This window comes from Zalophus californianus, chromosome 6 (assembly GCF_009762305.2).
Source record: "Zalophus californianus isolate mZalCal1 chromosome 6, mZalCal1.pri.v2, whole genome shotgun sequence".
Taxonomy (NCBI): Eukaryota; Metazoa; Chordata; class Mammalia; order Carnivora; family Otariidae; genus Zalophus; species Zalophus californianus.
In genome coordinates, this window is record NC_045600.1 from 90,384,030 (window position 1) to 90,407,790 (window position 23,761).

Genomic DNA, 23,761 nt, shown 5'->3' on the forward strand with positions numbered 1-23,761 from the left:
CACAGCACTCAAGTCCTCCATGAATGGTCGGTTGTTCTGTTATGCTGAAACCACAACTCCCAATAGTCAGTCTCCCACATGATGATAAACTGCCGAATGACGTCATACTAGTTTTCAGCCTTTATGTTTTCTCTGAATAAGAAGCAGCCGCAACAACATGCCTTGCAGAGCTGCAGCCCAAATGTTAATCATCTCTCATTACACTTCTTTCTACTTGAAACACAAGAGTTTTCTGTAGCTCAAGCCAGTTTTCCTGACTCCTGATAATATGACTGAAAGGATATTAGAGTTTGAGGGAATTTAGAGATTATCCATTCAAACCCCTCTTACTTTTCATGGATAAAAAGTTAAGTGCCCTATTTGATGTCACTCAGCATTTAAAGGGCAGGCAGGGTAGAGTCCACGAAAGACACAAAACAAAAGTTGGAAACATACAAGGAGAACCAGAGGAGTATGATATGATGGAAGTCAAGAGCACACAGAGTTTCTTGGAGAAAGAGACTGTTTACTGAATTAAGGGAAGTGAAGATGACCAAGAGGCTAAGGGGCTGGAAAATGTCCACTGGAATTTGGCCACTGCTGGCTTTCATTGTTGGCTTCAGTGGAGCAATATCAGTAGAGGAGAGAAGTAGAAGGCAGAGAGCAGGGGATTTAGAGTGTGATGTAGAGGTGAGGATGTAAACCAGAAAGCATACTGCTTTTGTTTTCATTTTTGCTTTGAGAACTTTACATTTTAACAAAAGAGGAAAGATTAATGGGAGGAAGCTATTTTAAAAATGGAACAGATTTGCACACATGCTCATAGGATAGAAAGGTTGACAATAACAGGACAGGGGAGGAGGGTGCAGGATCACGGTGCCCAGGGAAACAGAAGCGGAGACTCTCTGTGAAATGTGTTAAGTCCTGATTCAAATAAGTTCTTATAATAATGAGTCAGATTGTCCCAAGTGCCCGAATCAAACAGCTTTCAAAGTTGGAAGAAACATTTGCCCTTTTCATATGTCTAGATACTATTTGGGGATTCTTAAATATTCTTATAAACCATCAGGACCGAGCCAGAGTGTGTGTAAGTGGAAATGCTGTTAGGATGGACAGCAGCACAAGCCTATGACTTCAGCAACTGTAGGCTTGCTTCAGAATTAAATCTCAGGGGCATTGTGATCAGAGCCGGAAAGGGGTGACCTGCTAAGTCAATATTTTTACAAAAACAAAACCCTAGGCTCACAAAACCTTTGCATTTGAAAAAAACTCTTTGCCTCAATCCTCTAATTTTCAAAGCGTTTAAAAGACTTGAACAAGGTCATGCAACATCACAAAACTCTAAACAAGTATAGAAATTTGTGAACCTGTTCGCTCTATCACAAATATCAAGTTCCCAACAAATTCTAACATAGATTTTTTAATCAAACTCAAATAATGCCTTCAGAAAGCAACTCAAATAGAATTTCAGATTCAATTTGCTGATTTTTAGCTTGTAACCATTTTTTTTTTAATCTCAGTGTTTTCGCTGAAGAGAAAGAAAAGAGTGCAAGGAAGATATCTGTTTTCCTTTAAAGTCCATTAGCATGGGGTAGATTACTTGTACTATTGGTTATTACATTAAATAATGACTTTCTACAATGTGCCCAGCTGGCAGGGTCGGTAGAGCATGCGAGCCTTGATCTCAGGGTTTCGAGTTCAAGTTCCACATTAGGTATGGAGATTACTTAAAAATAAAATCTTAAAAAAACCCAATGAGTTTCTAGGATATATTGTTCAATTAGTAATCAAAATTCTAGGAGCAGGGAGAATCAAGTGGTTATAGCTAATAATGAGGAGTCTAGCCCAGGTTTGAGATTCTCATGGAAATCAGGAAGTTTCTTTCCTTCCCTAGCCACTGACTACATTTCAAACTTCCAACCATTGCCTTAAATACCCCTGACCAATGGCATTCATGCATATACAAATGGGAACCAAGAAGAATAGGAGACATCACACAGATGGGTCTAGGCCAGCCATTCCCATAGTACCTCAAGAGGGTCTCTGTTGATAGTACCATTTCCTTTGAAGTCCTTCTAAAATCCCATATCCTCCAGAAAGTCCTCTGATGCTCGCACTGCAGAGCTGAGATGGACAATTCCACCATTACCAACAATCCTCCTTTTCAACTATCTGAGCCTACAAATTTTGAAGTGGTCCAGGGATGGGCTGCTGTAAACCTCTGCACAGCTCTGTGTATAACAGTGTGGTGACCTGCCTCTGTCTCATCCATCTTAAAACAAGATCTCCTAGGAAGCCAGGGTAGAGACTCTGGGTTGCCTACCTACATCCTTTCCTCCTTTTTCCTTTCCTCCTTTCTTCCTTGCCAACAGAACCCCCATTGTGCCCAACTTCAAAACCACCATTTCCAAGCTTTCCTTGAAGCCAGGAGACCAAGGAGTTTTAAGAGGATGTCATCAGGTAGGAATTCAAGGAAAGCTCTTTTAAAGGGGCTCACTCAGCTAGGAGGGGCCCCATTTTTGTCTTTGTCCTTCCTTCTTCCTGCTACCTGGAAAATGCACATTATGGGGGGTGGCGCTCCCATGGTCGTGTCACAATCTTGAGCGAGGCTGAGGATGGAAGCTATGTGTTAAGGATGGCCAAACAGAAAGATGGAAGAAGCCTGGGTGATTGATGACTGTGGGATCACTGTGTGGCCCTGAACTACCTACCTATGAACTTTTTTACATGAGTGAAAAAGAAAACCTCTGCTGTTTAAACCCTCATCATTTGAGCCTTTGTGACAACCTAATCCTAAGAGCTACAGAGGCCTTATTTAACCTGTGCTGTGCAGATGGCATTTGAGGAATCAGCGTTCCTCTGTGGCTCCCTCCCGACGAAGGGAGAGCTCTGTGAACAGGTTTTAGACTAGAATCAGTTCAGTAGCTCGTAAGCACATTTTCCTATATATCAGAAAAAGTAACATTTTAATCCCTATTATCGGAACATAGCTTTATAGACTAATACCTTAAATGGAAGTGTCCTACTTGAAAACTTCAAGTGTCCTAAACATGGCTGAGACTACAGAAGCAAGTGACCAAAGAGATTTTTTTTTTAAAAGAGAGATAGAGCGTGTGAGCAAGCGAGGGTGGGGGAAGGGGCAGAGGGAGAGGGAGAGAGAGAATCTTCAGCAGACTCCCCGCCCAGCGAGGAGCCCAATGTGGGGCTGATTTAGTAATCAAAATTTAGTAATCAAAATTCTAGGAGCAGGGACCCTGAGATCATGACTGAGTCAAAATCAAGAGTTGGATGCTTAACCGACTGAGCCACCCAGGCATCCCAGCTGAAAACATATTTTTAAATTAAGTCAAACCCTAAAGCTTCTGCTTGTGTCTTTTCTCCTAGGAGAGCACCTCAGTCCTTCATTCAGAGCTCATTACTCTTGATTTATATACAATATTAACGGGTTGTCCTCTCAGGAGGCCAGAACCTCAAACTGAAATGTTATTCTCACTACCAAGAGCAAATAGTCACAGCTCATTGAACATAAGGAATCTGACAAATTGTAGAAATATAGACATATAAATTCAAAAAGCTCAGAGATTTGGGGGCTCAGAGTGCAGGGACAACTAGCCCATCATAATTATTAGCTCTTGCCAGTATATCTTGGGTCCCAGAACAGCACCATGACTGTTACACTTGATGTTAGCCGAAAAGTCGAGAAGTGATAGCACCGTGACTGTTCGAACGAAGACTCCATTTCCACCAGAAGAAAAAAGAGGTTCCAGGGCGCCTGGGTGGCTCAGTCATTAAGCAGCTGCCTTCGGCTCAGGTCATGATTCCGGGGTCCCAGGATCGAGCCCCACATCGGGCTCCCCGCTCTGTGGGAAGCCTGCTTCTCCCTCTCCCACTACCCCTGTTCGTGTTCCTGCTCTTGCTGTCTCTGTCTCTGTCAAATAAATAAATAAAATCTTTAAAACAGGAAAAAAAAAAAAAGGACGTTCCATTTCAACCTCTATTCACTCACAGGTATAGACCCAAGAAAATTGAGAACACATGTCCACACAAAAACTTATGCATGAATGCTCATTGCAGTATTATTCATAATAACCAAAAAGTGGGAATAACTCAAATGTCTATCAACTGACGAATGGATCAACAAAATGTGGTACATTCATACAATGGACTATTATTCAGCCATAGAAAGGAATGCAGTACTGATACGTGCTGCAACATGGATGAATTTTGAAAATACTTTGCTAAGTGAAAGAAGCCAGACACAAAGGACCACCTATTATATGATTCCATTTATATGAAGTACCCAAAATAGGCAAATCTAGAGAGACAGAAAGTAGGTTCATGCCTGCCAGGGACTAGGGGCAGAGGTAGGGAGCTTACAGGTACCTGGCCTCTTTTTGGAGTGATAAACCTATTCTAAAACCTGACAGTGGTGGGCACCCGGGTGGCTCAGTCAGTTAAGCGGCTAACTCTTAATTTTGGCTCAGCTCATGATCTCATGGTCCTGAGATCAAGCCCCACATTGGGCTCCTCGCTGGGCATGGAGCCTGCTTAAGATTCTCTCTCTTCCTCTGGCCCTCCCCACCTCCCAGCACACATTCTCTCTCTCAAAAAAATAAATAATAATACAATAAAACCTGAGAGTGGTTATGGTTGCACAATTCTGTGAACATACTAACCGCCCCTTCAAAAAACCCCAAATTGTACACTTAAAGTGTGAATTTTATGGTATACAAATTATATCTCAATAAAACTGTTATAAAAAATAAACCATAGATCTGGAGAAAACATCTGGCATTTCCCTCCCCCCTCCCCCCCCCATTTTTTTTTCATTCAGTTATCAGCCATCTCTGAAGAGAAAGGAGCATATAATCTTCATTATGCAGAGGTTTCTGTGTAAAGTATTTTAAGTTTTAGAAGACTGACTTCTAAAGGAAGAAGCTTCAGTTATCTGAAAAATTCAATGATTTCCTGGCGATATCGACTAAATGAGTCGACTGTATCAGGATTCCTACCGGTGGGTGTTGACAGTGTCTGTGGGCACCTCATTCAGAAGAAACAGCCCCCCTCTTAACTCACTTGAACAGTTGGGCGATGACTCACAGACTTTCTGTCCTTTCACTCCTACAGAGTTGCTCAGTGTGTGTAGGAAGCATTAACTCACTAGCAGGTGAGCCACCTCAAAACCTTTCTGGAAGTCAGTGGGGTATAAATCCCAATAAAACTACGGCCTGTGAGTGCACAGGATGCTTCCTGGAGGCCTCTGGGATCAATACTCGTGCCCGCCCCAAGGGCCTCCCACAGCAATGCCCCCGTCCAACCTCATCTTTCCTCTTCCTTCTCCCTCCATTCCCTCCCCTCCCCAGTACCCCCTTTCCTCCTTCTCTTCACAGGTAATAGCCTCCTCAGGAAGTGGGATTCTTACATGTTACAAAGGGCGATTTGGGAGTTTGCCACACATCCTGGGCCAGAATCCCTTTCCTTTGTTCCACATTGGGGTTGGCTGCATGGCTCCCTCCTCCCCTCCCCAGTCCTCTGTCTCGCTCTCTACGTACATTCTGCACATTCCCTCCACAAGACCTTCCTACCACTGGACGAGGCACAAGGATACGGTTCTTGCAGTCTCAGCCTTTATCTCAGCAGAATTTTGCAACTTGTCATAAAAGATAAAGAATGGGAGATCTGGTGTTGAATAAAGGTTTCTTTGTTTTTCAGGGAACAGCTTATAGCTACTCCAGATGGGTTAACATATTTTTTTTTAAAAACTCATCTCTGTATTTAAAGGGATTAAGAAGAGATACTTGAAATAACTTAGGCAGGTCCTGAGAGTCCAGCATTATGTAGACAGCCATGTGTTGGCTCCCATGGGCTGTCTATTCATGATGTAAATGTTGGGGAGTCGGGGGTTGGGGGGTGCAGTTAGAGGTCCTCTTTGAAGTTTCAGACATTTATTCCAAACTTTCAGGACTTCCAAGATATTTTCTTTTCAAATCAAAAAGTCTTTCCAAGTGTGTCTTCGTTTAGCCAGAATAAGTATCTTTAACATCATTTCAGAAACCAAAAGAAAACCAGCACAAAAATAGATGAGCTTCTGGTCAGGGTTCTCTTCCCTCGCCGGCAGGCTCCTGGCTGGTCTCATGCTCTCTGGCAAAGCCCCTCGGGTCTGTGGGCAGGAGAAAGCGGACCCTGTCTGCCCGGGGATATTCCTCCACAGTCGGCACCTTCTCTCATCTCTTCAAGGGACATCACATACAACTAGTTTGACTTCTAGAAGCTGAGTGGAAGTCGAATGATGAGCAAGACATCCGGACCCTACAAGGATACCATCCCTTCTGGCCCTAAATAAGCTAGCCTGTATACTAGAATGCCAGTAAAAGAATTTATTTAATTCTAGTATTATTCTCTCAGAGAAATACATCAGACAGAACTATAGGCTTTGCTTTCTAAAACAACATGCACGCTTACACGTACAGATATGCACCCACATACGGGGGGGGGGGGTGTTTCAGGCTGGCTAATCTGACTTAAAACTCTCTTATTTTGGGGAGGGAAATGGTCTATCTTGATGGATCCCAGCATCTCTAGCTACATAGTAAGTAGAAGAGCATGCTCTTAGACTGGGGACCAAGATCCCCTTGTACTCAGAGCCCCCACCTCTAGCTTCATGCAGGTGAGGAAAGCAGCTGAGGAACAGAAGAGAGCAAGCTGAAACAGTACAGGGAAGCTGAAGGTCTGACCTCCTGGAGTCAGAAGTCAGAGAACTGTCTCTTAGTAGAGGAGTGGCCAGAAGCGTGGCCCTTTCTCTGGGACACTGTGCTCCTCCTGGAGGATCAGCACATAGTGACACATGAGGGTGCCCCAACCTACCTGTCAGAGAGAGGGAAAGCACGTTGCAGAACAGTATGCGTGCTATAATCTTCATCTGTGTCAACAAGTATGTGTATGTGTATATATAAGTGTGCAATGCTTAGGAAGAATTCGGAAAGACTACAAAACAAACTGTCAGGAGTGGTAATTACCCTAGAAAATGGGACCTTCACCTTCTACCTTCTGCACTGTTTTTAATTTTTACCAAAATGAGTATGTGTTACCTTTGACATTTCAGAAAATACAATCAAGAAAAATTAGATTAAACAAAAAGAGTTCAGAAAAGTTAGCCCTCGTGACTCTTTCTCCCTTATTATATATTTTTAAAAACTACAAGTGAGAGAACAGTCTCATTCACCAGGATCGTGTAGCCTTCGCATCCCTAGGAGTGCTGGGTAAATAAGAGTTAAGCCATAGCCATTCTGGTGAGCAGAGCACCATTTTTTTGCTGGAGCATATTTCCCGTAGTTAATGTTATCCTACCTGAGAAAGATATGTATTTTTTCCAAAGGACAAACAAAAGCTACTGAGAACAAATTACATCTGCCCTTGTAACAAACTTAATCCTCTTTATGTTTACAAAATACTATGGAGATGCAAAGGGCACCCTATTGTTATTAAGAGAAATAAAAAACAGAGGGTCTTCACTGAGTTGTAAGCTGGCAATAATGTTGACACCAGTGTGGGGAATTCAAACCTCACATGTTTTGGTTGTCTTTATAAAAAGAGAAAGGCTTAGGCCACAGATGAGTTTCTAAATTTAAACCTCCATCCCCAGAGATAGTCTTCTAGTTGCTGATTCAATTTCATCTCCTGAAAAGAGGGTCTTGGGTAAGATTCTGCTGGGGCAGTCAGGATACCTGCTGTATTCCTAGCGGTGTTTTTTTTTTTTTATTTTCTAGTTTGCCTTGGGACACTCTCTATCTATCATCTTCCCCGAACAGAAACCGTTTGGAGAGTAAGTACAACAGTATTCATTAAATACTGCCTTGTCTTCAAGGGCAAGATGTTGTCAAGTTCAGTAGGAAAAGGAAAAGTGGAATCTAAAACATGCTCGTTGTGATGACAAAAATTGGAAATGTATCCTGAGACAGATCAACCAACCAAGTTGCTGAGCTGTCAGCACACAATACAACAGTAAAACTCTGCTAACTGGTTACCACTCAACCAGCTTGCCACAGCCCGCAGAGATGCCCACACCTTCTGCTGCTGCTGTTTGGAGTGTAGACTTACTGAGAACCAGGTGTGTTGGTGTCACACCTGTATATGGCGGTTGTAATTGTTGCTGAAGTCACATCATTTAAGTAGATATTAAGCAAACTGAAAATATATGAGTTAGGGTTTTTTTTAAATGCGGTTATTTCTACAAAGATTAAGTCAAAAGTTTTAGAAAGACTTTAGGAAGGCAAGTTCTTTCTAAAAAAATAGAGCTAAACTACATGTGGATAAAAACAACTCTAAATGATTTTAAAAAATGAAATGTTCTGCACTCAGCTTGCTTTGAAGATCTCCCTAACAGCTCATATCACTTTGAAGACACTGAAAGGAATATAAGTGAGGAATGATGGGTAGAATTTGTACAAGAACAATGAAAGGGGTATTTTTTTTTAAAGATTTTATTTTTATTTATTCGAGAGAGAGAGAGAATGAAAGATAGAGAGCACGAGAGGGAAGAGGGTCAGAGGGAGAAGCAGACACCCTGCTGAGCAGGGAGCCCGATGTGGGACTTGATCCCGGGACTCCAGGATCATGACCTGAGCCGAAGGCAGTTGCCCAACCAACTGAGCCACCCAGGCGCCCAATGAAAGGGGTATTAATCATCATATCTATAAAACTCCGAGAAAAGGCCTTGACTCTACAACACAAATGGACATTTATGTACATTTAACCAAAATGTCAAAAGGATATGTGAAACATTTCCATCAGAGAAGAGGCCTTCTACTGTATAATATTAAGAAACACTCCATTCTTCCCACCCTTGAAAATCACCTAAAATCTCTCTGCCTTAATGGGATGCTTGTCAGATAAGGATGCCTAATCGCTTGTCTTGACCCACAAAGTACACACCAGACCTGAAGCCCTCCCCAGCTCTGCAGGCCTGCTGGACACCTCCCTCTAGTCTAGATGACTTTCTGTGACTTCAAACTCAATGTGTCGGATATTGAACCTCTGACCTTCCCTCTCAACACTGCTCCTCCTGGGGTCCTCTGTGTCTTTCACTGGCCCACCCCAGACCTTCTACCTCAAAACCTCAGGCAAGTTGGATTGCGTTCTGCCCTCATCGTCAAATTTTTCTTCCATGATATCGCCACCAGTGTTTCTTTACTTCACCCCCCCAATAAGACCCTCATATAGACACTTCTCCCCTTGACTATTGCTGTAATAGCCTTTGAAAGGGCTTCCCTACTTCCAGTCACTCCTTCTCTAGCACAAAGAGATCCCCAAGCCTCTGCTCAAACTCCTCAGCCTGATATTTAAGGACTGCTATAAGCTGGCTCAAGTCTTTTCCACCAGTCTTTTCCAAGCAGCCTCCACTCTAACCAAACTAAAATCAGTGCTCTCCCTTGTATTTACCTCTATTTCCTTCTCTATGCCCCCACCATCTGGAATACCCCTTATTTTTATATATTCCCTATGGTTCAACGTCTATCCAATCTGTAGGGACCATCTCAAATGCCATCTCCCCTGGAAGCTTTCCCTGACCACCCAGCTAGAAGCTGTCTCCACCTCCCAGAGTTCATGACGCTGATCCATCAAACTATTTTCCATAGGTATGTATCATTTTCCACGTTGTATTAGGATCATTTTTCTCCTAGTTTCAACCAAAAGCTACAATTACAGTGTTTTGCAAAGTGCATTTAGTAGACCAGTAGAGAAAATAGTAGACCAGTAAGAAGCTGGTCAATGAGTTTGAAAATGCTGCCTACTCTCATCCTCACCTTAGAAATTGCAGTGGGCATGGGAGGACATGGATGTGTATGAGAAATGTCATAAGGGTGGGATTGTCAGGGCTTGATAACTGAAGGCTGTGTGGAATGTGACGGCAAGTGTCGTAGACATGCCTCAGATTTCTGGCTCAGAATCTGGGAGATGCCACTCAAGGAGAGGGCAAGAGGAGAGAGTGCACATGTGGGATATCCAGTGACATGTGTGCTCTGCAATAGTTGAACTGAATATCTTAGTGGAGAGGGAAGTAAGAAAATAAAAGGCCAAATCTGTGGCTCTTGCAGGTCTCATATTCCTTGAATACTTCCCAGATCCTGCTGCTGTTTCATCCAACATCTTTCTCCTCAAAACTCTCCCCTCCTTTCCCTGGATGGCCCTGTCTTCTCTCCATCCTGCTCCTCACTCTGCTAGTTCTGTCACTAATGCCTTTTCTCCACAGAATACCTAAATGGTTGCATCTCAAAGCTCTCTCCTCTGCATCTGCACTCTGCGCTCTCCCTTTGGTAGCCTTGTCCATTCCCTGGGCTTTGAAGACAACAGCAACAAAAATAATTTCTCCTCAATCCTAACTATTCTCTTTTCTGCTGGAGATTTCCACCTGGATGCTTTGAAGTCTCCTTGAATGCATCACATGCAGAATGGAACTCACCCTTCACCCACAAACCCTTCCTGTCTCTCCCCTTCTCCTCTAAGGGGCCTCACATCTGCCCTCATTCCTCCTGCCACTGCCTTTGCTCCCACATTGCTTCTCACCAGGACTCCCTTTGCCCAGTCTCCTTCCTCTTGGATCCTCTCTGAGCACTGTAGCCCATACGATCTCTCTAAAACACAGCTTTGAGTTTGTCAAAGTTCTGAGTTTGTCCTTATGCTACTAAAAAAATATATTCAATGGTTTTCTGTTGGAAAACCTAACTTTTCAGATACTATGCAACTTTGTTATAGCCTCAGTTCATCTTATTTTCCCACTGATCTCCTACATACACCTTATGCACTGTCCAACCAAGTCAAATCACTCACCATTCCCCAAATACATGTTCTACTTTCCCACGTCCAAGGCTTCTCTATTGTCATTCTCTTTGCCTGGAATGCTCTTCCTGCATCTCTGCCCACGGAAACTCTACCCATTTCTCAAGACTCAAAAAAATGCTTCTTCCCTCATGAAACCTTCTCTAATCATCTCAAATGGAAGAAGTTGCCTTTCCTCCATGATATCCCACATGCTTTACTTGGATCACTTTGGTGTCATTTATTATGCATTGCCTTATGTTACAGTAATTTGTGTGGACATCTTTGCTCCCTTTTCATATTGTCACCTCCTCATGCAAGAATTATGTCTTATTCACCATGGTAGTGAACAGAGCACCCACCTGGGAGTTGAGAGACGTGAATTTTAGTCCTAGCTCTATGCTGATTAGTCTCGTGAGCTTGGGTAGCTTAACTCACTATGAAACAGAACGTTGTAGTCAATGTATCAGTCTGAGTCCTGAGTCCAGAGGAGAGAGGAGCTGAGAGGAGAGGAGAGGGCAGGGCAGTGACTTTCAAGGACCTGGAGTTGGCACGAGGTTAAAAAAACTATGTTTGGATTATATATTTCACCATTTCCTAATGAATGATTCATATAAATTATCATCTCATGACATTGAGGGAAAAATTCAATTTCTGGGGTTGTCCTTATAGCACATGGTTTTATCCTCAAGTTGCTTGCTTTCTGGCACTTCTTTGCCTCTAACTAAAGGAAATTTCCAACCCCAAGACAGGCTCTGCTCTTAAAATTTACTGGGAAGTTACTTGCTAAAATTGTTAACACACTTCCCTATGGAAATGAAGGTACCAATAATGGTAGGACACCATGGTTAGTAAATGCCATTTAGTCCAGAATGCACCTGAGTCAGGGTTGAACCTGCTGTAACTTTGGACATACCTGATCCACAGCTGATCTGCCCCTTTCATTCCCACCCCTTGAGATCCTGATGTGGAAGCCACAGGAATATTGTGTGGCTAGGGGGTAAGGAAGTTAACTATAATTTTTAGAGAATTTGTGGAATTCAAAGAGGAGAAAGAAGAAAACTCGAGACAAACAGAAATAGCTTAGGTTAGATTTTTCAAAAGCCAGATGACTAATCAACTGTTTATTCTTCCATTCACTACCACCTCCTAATGCACATCCCAGGGTGACATGTTTCATCCCACTGCCTCAGAGCTACTTAACCTCTGTCCCATCAGCCAGTTGGGCCTGAGCATTCTTTGTTTTGGGGACTGTCCCTTGCCCTGTAGGATGTGTAGCTGCATCCCTGGCCTCTAGTCACTCAACCTAGTAGCACCCACCTCTTCACCAGTTTTGAGCTCTAAAAATGTCTCCAGGCGTTGCCAAATGTCCCGAGGGGCAAAATCATCCACTGTTGAAAACCACCGCACCAAATGGACTCAGCAGAGGTTTTTGAACTTTGTATGCTTCAGAATCACATAGTGAGCGTGTTAAAAATGCAGGTTTCTGGGCCCCAGCCTCAGAAATTCTGATCCAGTAACTTCAGGAGGGTGCTGGGAGTCTGCATTTTTACCAAACGGTTTTAACTGCTATCAGTGGCCCTCTGAAAATTTTGGGAAATGCTACAATAAAGATTCAATGAAGTAAAGAGATATCTTTCCAAAATGCAAGTTTTTCCTCTGCTGCACTGAGGGAAGAGGGAAGCCCACTAGTTGGGGAGAGCAGGCAGCTGGAGAGTGGTGGGCGGTGGGCAGGCCTGCCCTGGGGGCACCACCGGAAGGCTTAGGGAAGGAAGGTTGGCCAGGGCTGCGCTGCCGGTCAGGAGACAGGATGCTAAGGGGACACGGCGAAACACCCAAGTCAAATTTAGCCCATTTCAATGGATTTTTGCCCAAAAGCACTCTTGGCCCTTTAAAAGTTTGTTTTCTTCCCTCTACCTGGGGACGGGCCCTGTACTAATCTTTTCATATATTTTTTTCCATTTAATCCTCTCTCACACCATAGGAGAAAGCTTATCAACTTTTAACATGATTTCTTTGGAAAAATTCATTGTCCCAAAGAACTGACTACAAACTAACTTTTGACTAACGTCTTCACAAAATAGGGATGGCCTGTGCCCATCCTGGAGCTCCACTGTCTTTAAAAACTCTGCAGCTTGGCTAGAATGGGCAAAGACTCTCTGAGTTGGGAAGACAACGCGTCTCTCGTGGGCTCACTCAGCCCCCGGACTCTGTCCCATTACATAAAGAAGTCCTGGTATGTTGCCCAAGAAGAAGACATTCTCAGTTTCTCTCCCAGATAGTCCAAATTAGAAAACGAAAGACAAAGGGCTTACAGTACCTTCCCATTCTGATGCCACAGGTGGGGGGAGGGGCAGACAGGTGCCGTAAGTGTGTGAAACTGGGTGGGACTGTGACTCACTCACTAGCCAGCTCTGGCCATCTGCTGACACGTGGAATGACCTGTCCAAGGCTGTCGGCTCTTCTGAGAAGCCAGAAATCCAGAGTTTTATATGGAATTTTTAAAACATTGGCAACTAAACCAAAAAATAAATAAATAAAATAAATCTCCTATTTTGACCCAAACAAAACATGCCATTAAACTGTTGGTTTATGACCTCTGTGTTCCAGATTCTTTTCTGGGTAGGACACTGCTGGTACTATGCATTCTATCTCCACTCTCTTTCTCTCCCTGCACCCCCCTCCCACTCCCGTCGTCTCTCAATCCCCTCAACCTCCCATAGGAGTATAATTTCCAACTCCTGCGAAGAACCTTCAGCCTCATTTTCCATCAGAACCCTTGGCTGCCAGTGTCTAACAAATGGGGGCGACTCTTTAAACTTCATTCCATCTTTGCCCAGCCTCTGTAGGTGGGCTGTGCTTTCCTTCGTGCCCTTCTGCTGTGCCCTCCCTCAACCAGCACCCTCTCTGGTTGCTGGTTGCTTCTGGATTTCCCATTAACTTGCTTAAGTCATCTGTCCTCCCTGTCCTTCAGGGGCAGTGAGGGGAAGAGGATGGGCAGTTGATACTGGTGGGTCTCTGAGCATTCCAGACCCTCAAACCGCATTCCGGCCAAGCCCTGGGGAAGTAGCAAGTCTTCCCCAGGGGAATGGCTGGAGGGGCAGCGAGGGAAACTGGATTCTCAGCAAGGGGCTCTCAGAATGGGTCAGGATTCTAGTGTGCAAATGGAGGTCTAGACACAGGAGTGCCTCCTGTCTTTAGAGGATTATCAATATCCTATACAATGAACTAAAGGTCAGAGGCCTTTCCTCATTTAGGGGTGCGAAATAAGCCTCCCGATTCACTATGTGATCATGATTGGAGGTTGGGGGATGAATAATGACCAAAATTGACCAAGCCACCAAGGGCTTGGTGTCAGATTTCATGTGATTTTTAAAATATATTTGTAACGACACTTCTTGTACACCTGAGTTTATGGTTACAAATGTATCCTTTCTTGTCATCATTGCTATGATATGGACAAGTTTCATGTGATTTCAGTCAATGTTCTCAATCAAAAATCCAATTCTCAGAAGCCTCCTGACTTTTCCAAATACCCACTTGCTCAACTCTTCTGTTTCAGATGCAATCGTTTCATATAATGGTTATTTGTGGGCAGCACTAAGGCCTACATCTTTTGGTAACTATGATCTTGATGCTTCCACACAAATCTGATCAGACCTCTCTCACTCTGCCTCCACTGCCCTCCCCCACCCCTCACCGAAATCTGAAGCTTGTATCTTTTAGGAGAGAGGAAGAAACCCCAGAGACCTCATATCCCTGCTGCCGGGGATTAAATTTGTGGAATGGCCTTGCTTCCTGAGCTGTGTGCAGCATTGAGATCACTCTTCTGGTGATGGGATGGTCATACTGGGCAACAGGGTTGGGTCAATCAATCCGTGTGATAACATGGTAATGGCTTTACAGTGATATGAACATGGAAGTGAGGGGAGAAGCCATAACAGGGAAGCAATCCCCAAAAGCTGTGCAAGAGGAATTCATGGATGCCAGTCCATGCACGTCGTACAAGTCCTGGTCCCACACCAACATGTCGCCACGTGCAGGGACCGCCTTCAACAAAAATGGATAAAGCCAAGGCATTTGGGGCTCCTTGCCACTCTGCCTCACTTTTTCCCTTCTCATTGCTTTTGAAAGACAATTTTTCTGCTAGAAGAGAAAGGTTTTGTTCTGGTCTTCTTACACAAAAGCACACACACAAAGCATTTTCATCAATAGAGACATTTGGCATAGCACGTTTAGTTCAGGGAGTGAGGAGAGGTGAAGCAAGATGGAGCTACAAAAGAGTGCTATACACAGAACTGGGAGTTCTTTTCTGGGCTCCACCACCAGAAGCTGCGTGGCTTGGGGCAAGTTACTTCCTATCTCTGAGTCTCTGTGTTTCCTCAACTGTAAAATGAAGGTTTTGAACTTGGGGAACTCTTAAGACTCTCTCTTCCAGTTATGCTCTAGTGATCAGGGGTGGGAAGAACTGGACAGATCAGAGGATGTATGAGAGTTGAAATAACAGGGGAGCGCCTGGGTGGCTCAGTTGGTTTGATTTCAGCTCAGATCGCGATCTTAGGGTCATGGGTTGGAGCCCAGTGTCAGGCTCTGTGCTGGGCATGGAGCTTGCTTAGGATTTCTCTTCCCTCTCCCTCTGCCCCTCCCTCTGCAAGTGCACTTTCTCTCTCTCTCTCAGAATAAATAAATAGTCTTTAAAAAATAAAAATAAATTAAAAAAAATAAACAAGGGGCTCCTCGGTGGCTCAGTTGTTAAGCGGCTGCCTTCAGCTCAGGTCATGATCCCAGGGTCTTGGGATTGAGTCCCGCATCCAGCTCTCTGCTCAGTGGGAAGCCTGCTTCTCTCTCCCACTCCCCCTGCTTGTGTTCCCTCTCTCGCTGTGTCCCTCTCCGTCTAAAAAATAAAAAATAAAAAATAAAATAAACAATAAGGGGACTAACAGGAACAACAGGTCAAATCTGTCAGGATTTTTCTAAATTCTAGCAGGATCTACTTTTACATTCACTCCAAGAAAGAAACAGGAAGGAAAATATAACACCCTCAATGACAAACTGTCAGTTTTAGATGGAAGTATTTCCTCCCATCCATATGACCACACTTTTAAGCAACGATAATTTAGAAAAGAGGTAAATGCGCAGAGGCAGAGGCAGAAAGCCATCTGTTACCTGTGAGGGCCTGACCTACACCACTCAGGTCTGCCTTTCTTTTGCATAAATCATGGGACTGTCTCTTCAGAGGTTTCCCACAGTTATCAATCTCCCTCTTTCAAGGTTAGAGTTACTAGACTGTCTCTTTGTGTGGTAGGGCCTTCTTCTCTTAGCACTTTTGTCCAGAGAGAATCGATAAGGGTTAACTCTTGCTGTTCCTACAGTCCTCAGGTTGGCTGGCTAGACCATGTAAGCCATGATCCCGGCCACCATCACTCACCCTGGCCTGCCCCCTGGACCGGCCTGGCTTCCGACACTCCCCAGAATCCTACACTTGATGTTTGGATGTTTTCCCACGACCTGCCTCCTCTCACACCGATTCTCTAGAACTGAGCACCTGTGCCCAGGCCAGTATAACACACCCCTTTCTGCTTTACTGGTGAAGCCAGCTCAGTGCGGGTAAGAGGATGCTAAAGACATTGCTTCTCCTCTCTATTAACACAAAGATGTTAAAAATGATTTCCTTTAGGAAACTGTCCTGAATCCATTTTCTAAGCCAAAGAGATCCCAACAGACCAATGGGAAAGGAGACCTGGAGTTTCAGGATCTTAGGCAGCATTTTGTTCAACTCTCTTACTTTAAATATGAGAAAATGAGGCCCAGAGAGGTGAAATGACTCACCTAAGGTCACACAGCTGGTTAGCACCAGAGCCATTACTTTAATGCAGATCTCATAACTCCTAGACCTGTGCTGCCCTGTGTGAGAGATACCTGGGGCAGACAGAACATCGTGGTACCATGGACTACTTCTAGTCTACACAACAGACAATAGACACCACTAGTCTATTGGCTCAGTAATAAGCCATACCATTGGACAAGGAAGGATGGACGGTCAGAGTAGTCTGTGAGATTTACAAAGGATGTAAATAAAATTCCTCAACATAAATTCATATTTGCACACAAAACTGATGAGCCCAATACCCAAGAACACTTATGTGGGCAAACACTTTGCAATAAGTGCTTTTGGGGACTGTTATGGTTTGAACTATAACCCCCTCAAAATTAAGTTGAAGTCTTAACACCCAGGATCTATGAATGTGACCTTATCTGGAAGCAGATATAATCAAGTTACGATGAGGTCATACTGGATCAGCATGGGCTCAAGTGTAATGACTCCTATCTTTATAAGAAGAGGGAAATTCGGACACGGTCACATCAGTGAGAAAGCCACGTTGAAGACCGAGGCAGAGATTGGAGTGATGTTTCTCCAAGCCAAGAAATGCCAAGGATTGTTGTCAATCACCCAAAGCAGGAAGAGGCAAGGAAGAATCCTCTCCTTGAGCCTTCAAAGAGAGCATGACCCTGCCAATGCCTTGATTTCAGACGTCTAGCCTCCAGAACTTCGAAAGAATAGATTTCTGCAGTGTAAGCCACCTAGTTTGTGGTATTTGTCAGGGCAGCCTGAGCAAACTAACACAATCTGTGGAAATTGCTGGGGTGGGTTGGGCTGAAGTGAAGAGACTGAAATCATGCAAATAAATGCAACGAGGCAAGGTCTGCAGGTCGGTCCTGTACTAAAGCTGAGGACAGCCCGGTGTGGTCCTCCATCTGCGGCATTCCGGTTCACAAACTTCCAGGACTGCCTGTCTTGCTCCGAGGTGGAGTAAGAGGGTGGGAAGAAGATGGGCAGCAGGGTGAGACAAACCTTGATCTTCAACCCTGTGTGCTATTCACTTAGGTTGGAAAGGGTGGGGTAGGGCTGGCTGTCATCATTCGCAGAAGGCGGCCTCCCTTGGAGGGCTACCGTCAGAACTGCTGTACAGGTCTGTGGCAGCTCCAGCGCAGTTGGTTTCTTTGCCTCTGCTTTATTTAGCTTTCAACTAAATTGTAAGCAGTTTGGGGGTTGGGAACGGGAACTAAGGTTTTAAACACCTCCCATGGGAAGAGAGGAGCTGGAGTCATTAAATGGGGGGCTTCAAGGCCCTACAGACCAATCATCTCACTCTAGGGCACGTGGTGTGGTCTCCGTACTCAGCACAGTCTGTTGGGCAACTGAGACCTCCGAGTGAATGTTGGGTGATGGACAAAGTGACTTGGGAATACCTCGTAAAGAAACAAGACTTAATCTTATGGTGGAAACAAAAGTCACTATTTGGCACCATGTCACGGACTTCACTCACCTCACTGCTTTGCTCAGACCGGGTCTGGTTGTCCCACTTCTGGCTTGGTATCTCTCAAAGAATGGCTTGCTGGCCTACCTTCCCTGAAAGATCTTCAGAGGGTTCAAGGCCTGAGCTTAAATGAAAGTGACTCAAAAATAGGTGCTCAGAACTTATAAAACATTTTCAGCTGTATAACTGATTCTATATTATAAGACCAAAGGAACAGTAAATTAAAAAAAAAGAGAGATTTAGGGGCACCTGGGTGGCTCAGTCCGTTAAGCGTCTGACTCTTGGTCTCGGCTCTGGTCATGATCTCATGGGTCATGAGATGGAGCCCTGCACTGGGCTCTGCACTCAGCGGGGAGTCTGCTTGAAGATTCTCTCCCTCTGCCCCTTCCCCCATTCATACTTGCAGGCGCCCTCTCTGTTTCTCTCTCTCTCAAGTAAATAAATAAATCTTCTAATTAAAAAAAGATATTTAACCCAAAGTCAAATCGAAGTTAGAGGAGAAGGCAAATATAGTTCCTATTGTAAAGATAAAAGATGCAAGAAAACAAAATAAAGAGTAACTATAGCTCTGTCATTTTGCCCCAAAAGGAATGCAATCCCTTCCATTTCTGCCCAAGCAACCGCCTTTCTTACTTCCCCTGTCTTATTGCTCTATCACTTAGTACATGTGACATATTATATTTACTTGTTTATTCAATCAGGGCTCATCTCCACTCACCAGAATGTGAGTTCCACGGGGGCTCAGACCTGCTCTTTTTTATTCATTGATGTATCCTCAGGTCCTGGAACAGTTCTGGTCACATAATTGGTTCACAATACATATTTGTTGAATAAATGAGTGAATGAATAAACAAATAAGTTTGGGCAGGGAAAGGAGAAGTCACATGATGTGGATAAGGAAGTAGAATATATGGCTACTTTTTGCCTACAAAAATATATGGCTACTTTTTGCCTACTTCTATGTCCCACTAGCCATCAAGAATATCTCTCTCACTTTTCTGCTCTGATTCCATCATCACTAAGCAAATTTTTATTTATTTTTTTAAAGATTTTATTTATTTATTTGAGAGAGAGGGAGCGAGCAGGGGGAGGGGCAGAAGGAGAAGAAGAGATCACAAGTAGACTCTGCACTGAGCACTGAGCCAGACTCAGGGCTCAAACTCATGACCTGAGGCAAAACCAAGAGTCGGATGGTCAACCAACTGAGCCACCCAGGCACCCCTAAGCAACTTTTTTTTTTTAAAGATTTTATTTATTTATTTGAGAGAGAGGGAGAGAATGAGCAGGGGGGTGGGAAGAAGGAGAAGGAAAAGCAGACTCCCCAGTGAGCAGGGAGCCCGAGAGGCTGGGTTCCATCCCCGGACCCTGGGATCAAGACCTGAGCCAAAGGTAGATGCTTAACTGACTGAGCCACCCAGGCGTCCCCTAAGAAACTTTTGATTTAAATCTTCCTATGTGCATCTTCCTACAGATGGGAATACAGGGATCACAATTTGGGTGCACTTGGTATGATAATTATTAACTGTAAATTAATAGGTTGGCATTTCATTTTTTTAAATTGGTTCATATCTAAAAGAATTCTGAGGAACAGAATCTCAACCAGGATGGAAACCTGTGGTGAAAAGAGCAAAGAATAGCACACGGGGAACTTGAGTTCTAACTCTCCTTTTGCCTCACCTGGTGGCCTTAAAAATTCACTTCTCTGGGCTTCAGTTTCCCCACAGAGGCATTGAACTTGATAACTTTTGTGTCCCTTCCATCTTTCAAAGTTGGACTTCTATAAAAATTAACAAAGTATGCACTTCCATATATTTTTACCTTCTATGAGAAGTGTTAACTTGTGTCTCATGTCATTGTCCATTAGGCAATATAGTGTGGCTCACCTGGGTCACGGGGGTCAGCGCCTTCCCTGGGGTCAGTTATCATCACCATGAAAAGACAGACATCCTCATTAAAAATCTAAAATGGAAACACTCCCTAGGGAAAGTGGAGGGCACACAGCAACTCTTTTCACATTCAAAATTGTACAGGTGTGTGGGTGTGGGGAGGTGGGAGGAGGTACCAAAGGAAAGGCAAGGCAGGGCTGAGAGTACAGGATGTCTATGTGATGGGAAGGCAGGTGCAGAGAACACAGGTTTGGAGTCGCTCTTTTCCCACTAGAGCCAGACACTTGGGCTGACAAAGGAGAATGTGCCCCTGAACTTTTAGTAGATAGATGAAGCTATTTCCATTATGAGCCATGCCACTCCGGGGGAGGGCAAGAACTGAGTGTCCCATAAGTTTATCTTCCTTAGCGGTTTGACTTATCCATTTGCCAAGGCTGTCCCCTGCCTCCTCTCCCTGGAACTCTCTCAGCATTCATTATCTGCCCTTCCTTGAGATCTTATTTGTCCATTTGTGCTAATTATTGGCTATCTCTCAAATTTACACCTTCATATCAGACTTCTCACCTGAGTGCTGGTCTTACATGACTACTTACCTACAAATTAATAGCACTGAGATGTCATTACTTTACACATTATGTGGCCTACGCAAACTTAGCACGACCCCCTTCCCAACTCACTCTGCTTCTATCTCACTCCTCAGAACCTTTTTATCAATAATCACCCACAACCAAACAACAATAACAAATTCACCAGTCTACCCACTGTTCAATAAATGTTCACTATTCTGCTATTTGTATCATGAGCTGAAATGGTCTGACGGATCACCCAAGACTATGGAGGCTTCTCGCAGAGGTTCTTGTCTTCACCTCCTTTCTCACACCTCCACTTTCATCCAGGTTCTCATCCATTCATGCCTAAACTCTCGGAGTAGCTTTCCGACTGGCCTCCCAATCTCTAATCTCTCCCTGCTTCCATCCATCTCAAATCAATTCAGGTTGATCCTTTTGAAACCACTTTCATCAAGGCACAGTTTGCCTACAAACCAAGCGAGGGTTCTTGTTTACCAGTCACAGTGTTTACCAACTCCCCCTTGACATTTAAGAACCTCAGTCAACGGCTCCTTCGTCCCCAAGCTACCCAGGATCTATATTTGTCTCTATTCAACTCACATGTGTTTGAGCACCAACGATGCACCAGCCACTCTATCACCAACTACCCTCCAGCATTCCCCTCTTCAATTAAGCCCGGATTATAAGATCCTCCCCTGTGGCCACCACAGTGATACCTGCCTTTCAGACTGCTCATATTTTTGCCCTGCCAGGAATCTCCTCCTTTCTGTCAAACCGGACCTGATATCCCTTCCAAGACACACCTTCTGAAGGTTTCCCATGTAAATGAATCCCCGACCACAACAAACCATTTCCTTTTTCTGAATTCCTTCAGCATTCTCACACTAGATTTCTATTGCTAAGTATTGTTCTCTTATTATTTCACATGTATTGGTTGGTTTTCCTTGACTGAAATGTGAGCTCCAGAAGAGCAGGGGTCAAATCTTTTTCTCTTCTCTTACCCAGATCTGGAATGAGCAAGGGCATGTGCGACGCCAGTAAGGACCCTGATTTTGCACACAGCTCATGGACAAGGCCCACTTGCCACAGTGTAGGCAATAAAGCCAGGGGCGGGGGGGGGGGGGCACCAAAGACCTAAGACTAGCTCTTAGCACAGGCACAGAGACACAGCCATGCTTTCAGAAGTACTTGTTAAATGCTGAATTACATTTTTAAAAATAATTCAAGTCCCTTACACATCATGCATTCCTCTAGCACAGAAATTCCTACCGAAATACAGTGGCTGATAGAGCCCAGCAGGTCTCAGTCACTAAACAGATTTGAAATTCTTCACCCTTCTTGGTCAGAATGCTAGGTCCAGGGGGGCACAAGAAGGCACCATCTCGCCGTCTCCATCAGAAGTTGTCCCTACCCCCTGGAAACTACCTACAAGTTAGCACCAGTTCATGGCCTTGAACCAAAAGTTATCTGACTTCAGTACAAGCCAGATATTCCTAGGGAAACCCGTAAGCCCAGCTCCCCTCCTCTCAGTCCAGTTACACAATGTCTTGTCCAAACCTAGAACCCAGCCAGGTGGTGTGCAGCCCCTTGCAGAACACAGGGAAGATGCCCCTTTCCCCAGGAGTTCTTAGAAGGAGCACAGAGAGGGAGATAGACTTACCCTCACATAGTAGTTCATGCCCATCCCCAACAGGTGCTGCAGAAAGTGCCTGTCCTGCCTGCTCCCTGGGCTTGGCTCCCCAGGGCCAGGAAGGGGACAGGCATCGGGAGTTAAGACAGTTGCCCTGTGCCCCACCAGGTCTGGCTGCGGCGGAGGTGCGGACCCAGCCCTATTTAGACGGGTCTCAGGGGAAGCTGGGCCACTGGGAGCCGGGTCCTGGCTTTCCTGGAGCTTCAGCCGGGGCACCTCTTTGGTACCCAAGCAAAAGTTTTTCAGACTCAGCAAGGTGGCTGGGTTGGCCAGCTTCACGCTGGCCATGCGAGGGATCAAGGTGCACAGTGGGGTGGGGCTCTCCTGGGACGCCAAGGTGGCATCGTCAGCCGGCAGGTGAGGTGCCAGGGTGGGGTAGGGAGGCTGAGGCGAGCCCTTGTTCCCCACCGAGGCTCCGGGGCTGCTTTCGTCCAAGGACGTGATGGACTCATTCCGAAAACGGCTGTACTTGGCCCTGTGCAGCATCCCGGGGTGCCCGAAGAGTCCTACATACAGCACAAGTCCTGCCAGGCTGTCCTGACCGCGTTTTCGCATAGCCTTGGCAGTGCTGAAACAGGATACTGTTGCATAAATCGCCTCGTCGTCTGCTAGATAAACGGAACGGAAAGCAAATGCCTCAACGCCCCACGCGACTTGCGGCAGCCACCTCTCCAACTCTGCGCTCTCCCTCGCCCACCTCGGCTCCCAGGCCCTTCTGGGTGACAGCCTGGGGAGAAAACGCCTCCCCAGTTGATTTCAGTCCCTCCCTGGCCCCAGCGGCAGCACTCGGTGTTCTCGCCTTGGATTCCTTGCCGGGAACGCCTGGACCGGGGCTCGCGGTGGCAGGGATCACTCACGGCCAACTCTCAGGCACGGAACCGGGCCGAACACCGGCCAGCCCGTCCCGCCGCATCGCCAGCGGGCGGTGCAGGAGCCTTGCAGGAATATTTAGCGCCCCCCACCCCCAGCCTCCCCTTCTGCACACAGGAACTTTCAAACCTGCTCCCTCCGGCTCTCACAGGGCGGGGCAATGACTGGCCTATTAACCCTTTATTTGTTCCAGTGATTGTTCATTTAAAAAAGGAAAAAGAGCAAATGTATATATGAGCCAAAGGCCCTTCAGCCTGAGTTCGTCGATTCTGATAGCTGCCCTCTCTTGGAAGATCTTGTCTCGCATCCCGTCCGGGCCACAAGCCAGAAGTACTAGTGACGGGCGGTGCTCCGCATTATTTCATGGACTTGCGATCCCTCCGTGTTCCTCAGATCCCCTCCCAGCCTGCCCACCCCAGCTCTGAGCTCCCCTCCCTCTTGGACTCAGCTCAGAGCTTCTTTCAGGAGCCCTTCGGCTGCAGAAGGCTGAGATATGCAGGATGATGCAGAGTGTTGAAATTTTTATGAATGAACTTTGCTGAATGAATTTCTCTCTGTGTGTGCAAGCTAATAAATCTGTGAATGAAGCTGAGAATAGCTGTAATTGACTGATGGTCTCAGGGGTGCTTGGTT

At 45.2% G+C, this 23,761-nt stretch overlaps 1 protein-coding gene across 3 annotated transcripts in view; it reads right to left on the minus strand.

The window, feature by feature from the left end:
- Positions 1-23,547, minus strand: part of SHC4 (SHC adaptor protein 4) — a 129,702-nt gene extending 106,155 nt beyond the window's left edge. For 2 of the 3 annotated variants that reach the window (XM_027570729.2, XM_027570727.2), the window contains exon 1: positions 22,229-23,547. In XM_027570729.2, coding sequence (XP_027426530.1) covers positions 22,229-22,813 — 585 coding nt within the window. In that variant the 5' untranslated portion in view covers positions 22,814-23,547. The remainder of the gene's footprint in view (positions 1-22,228) is intronic. The other variant, XM_027570728.1, reaches the window with a different exon arrangement.
- Between the last annotated feature and the right edge of the window lie 214 nt (positions 23,548-23,761).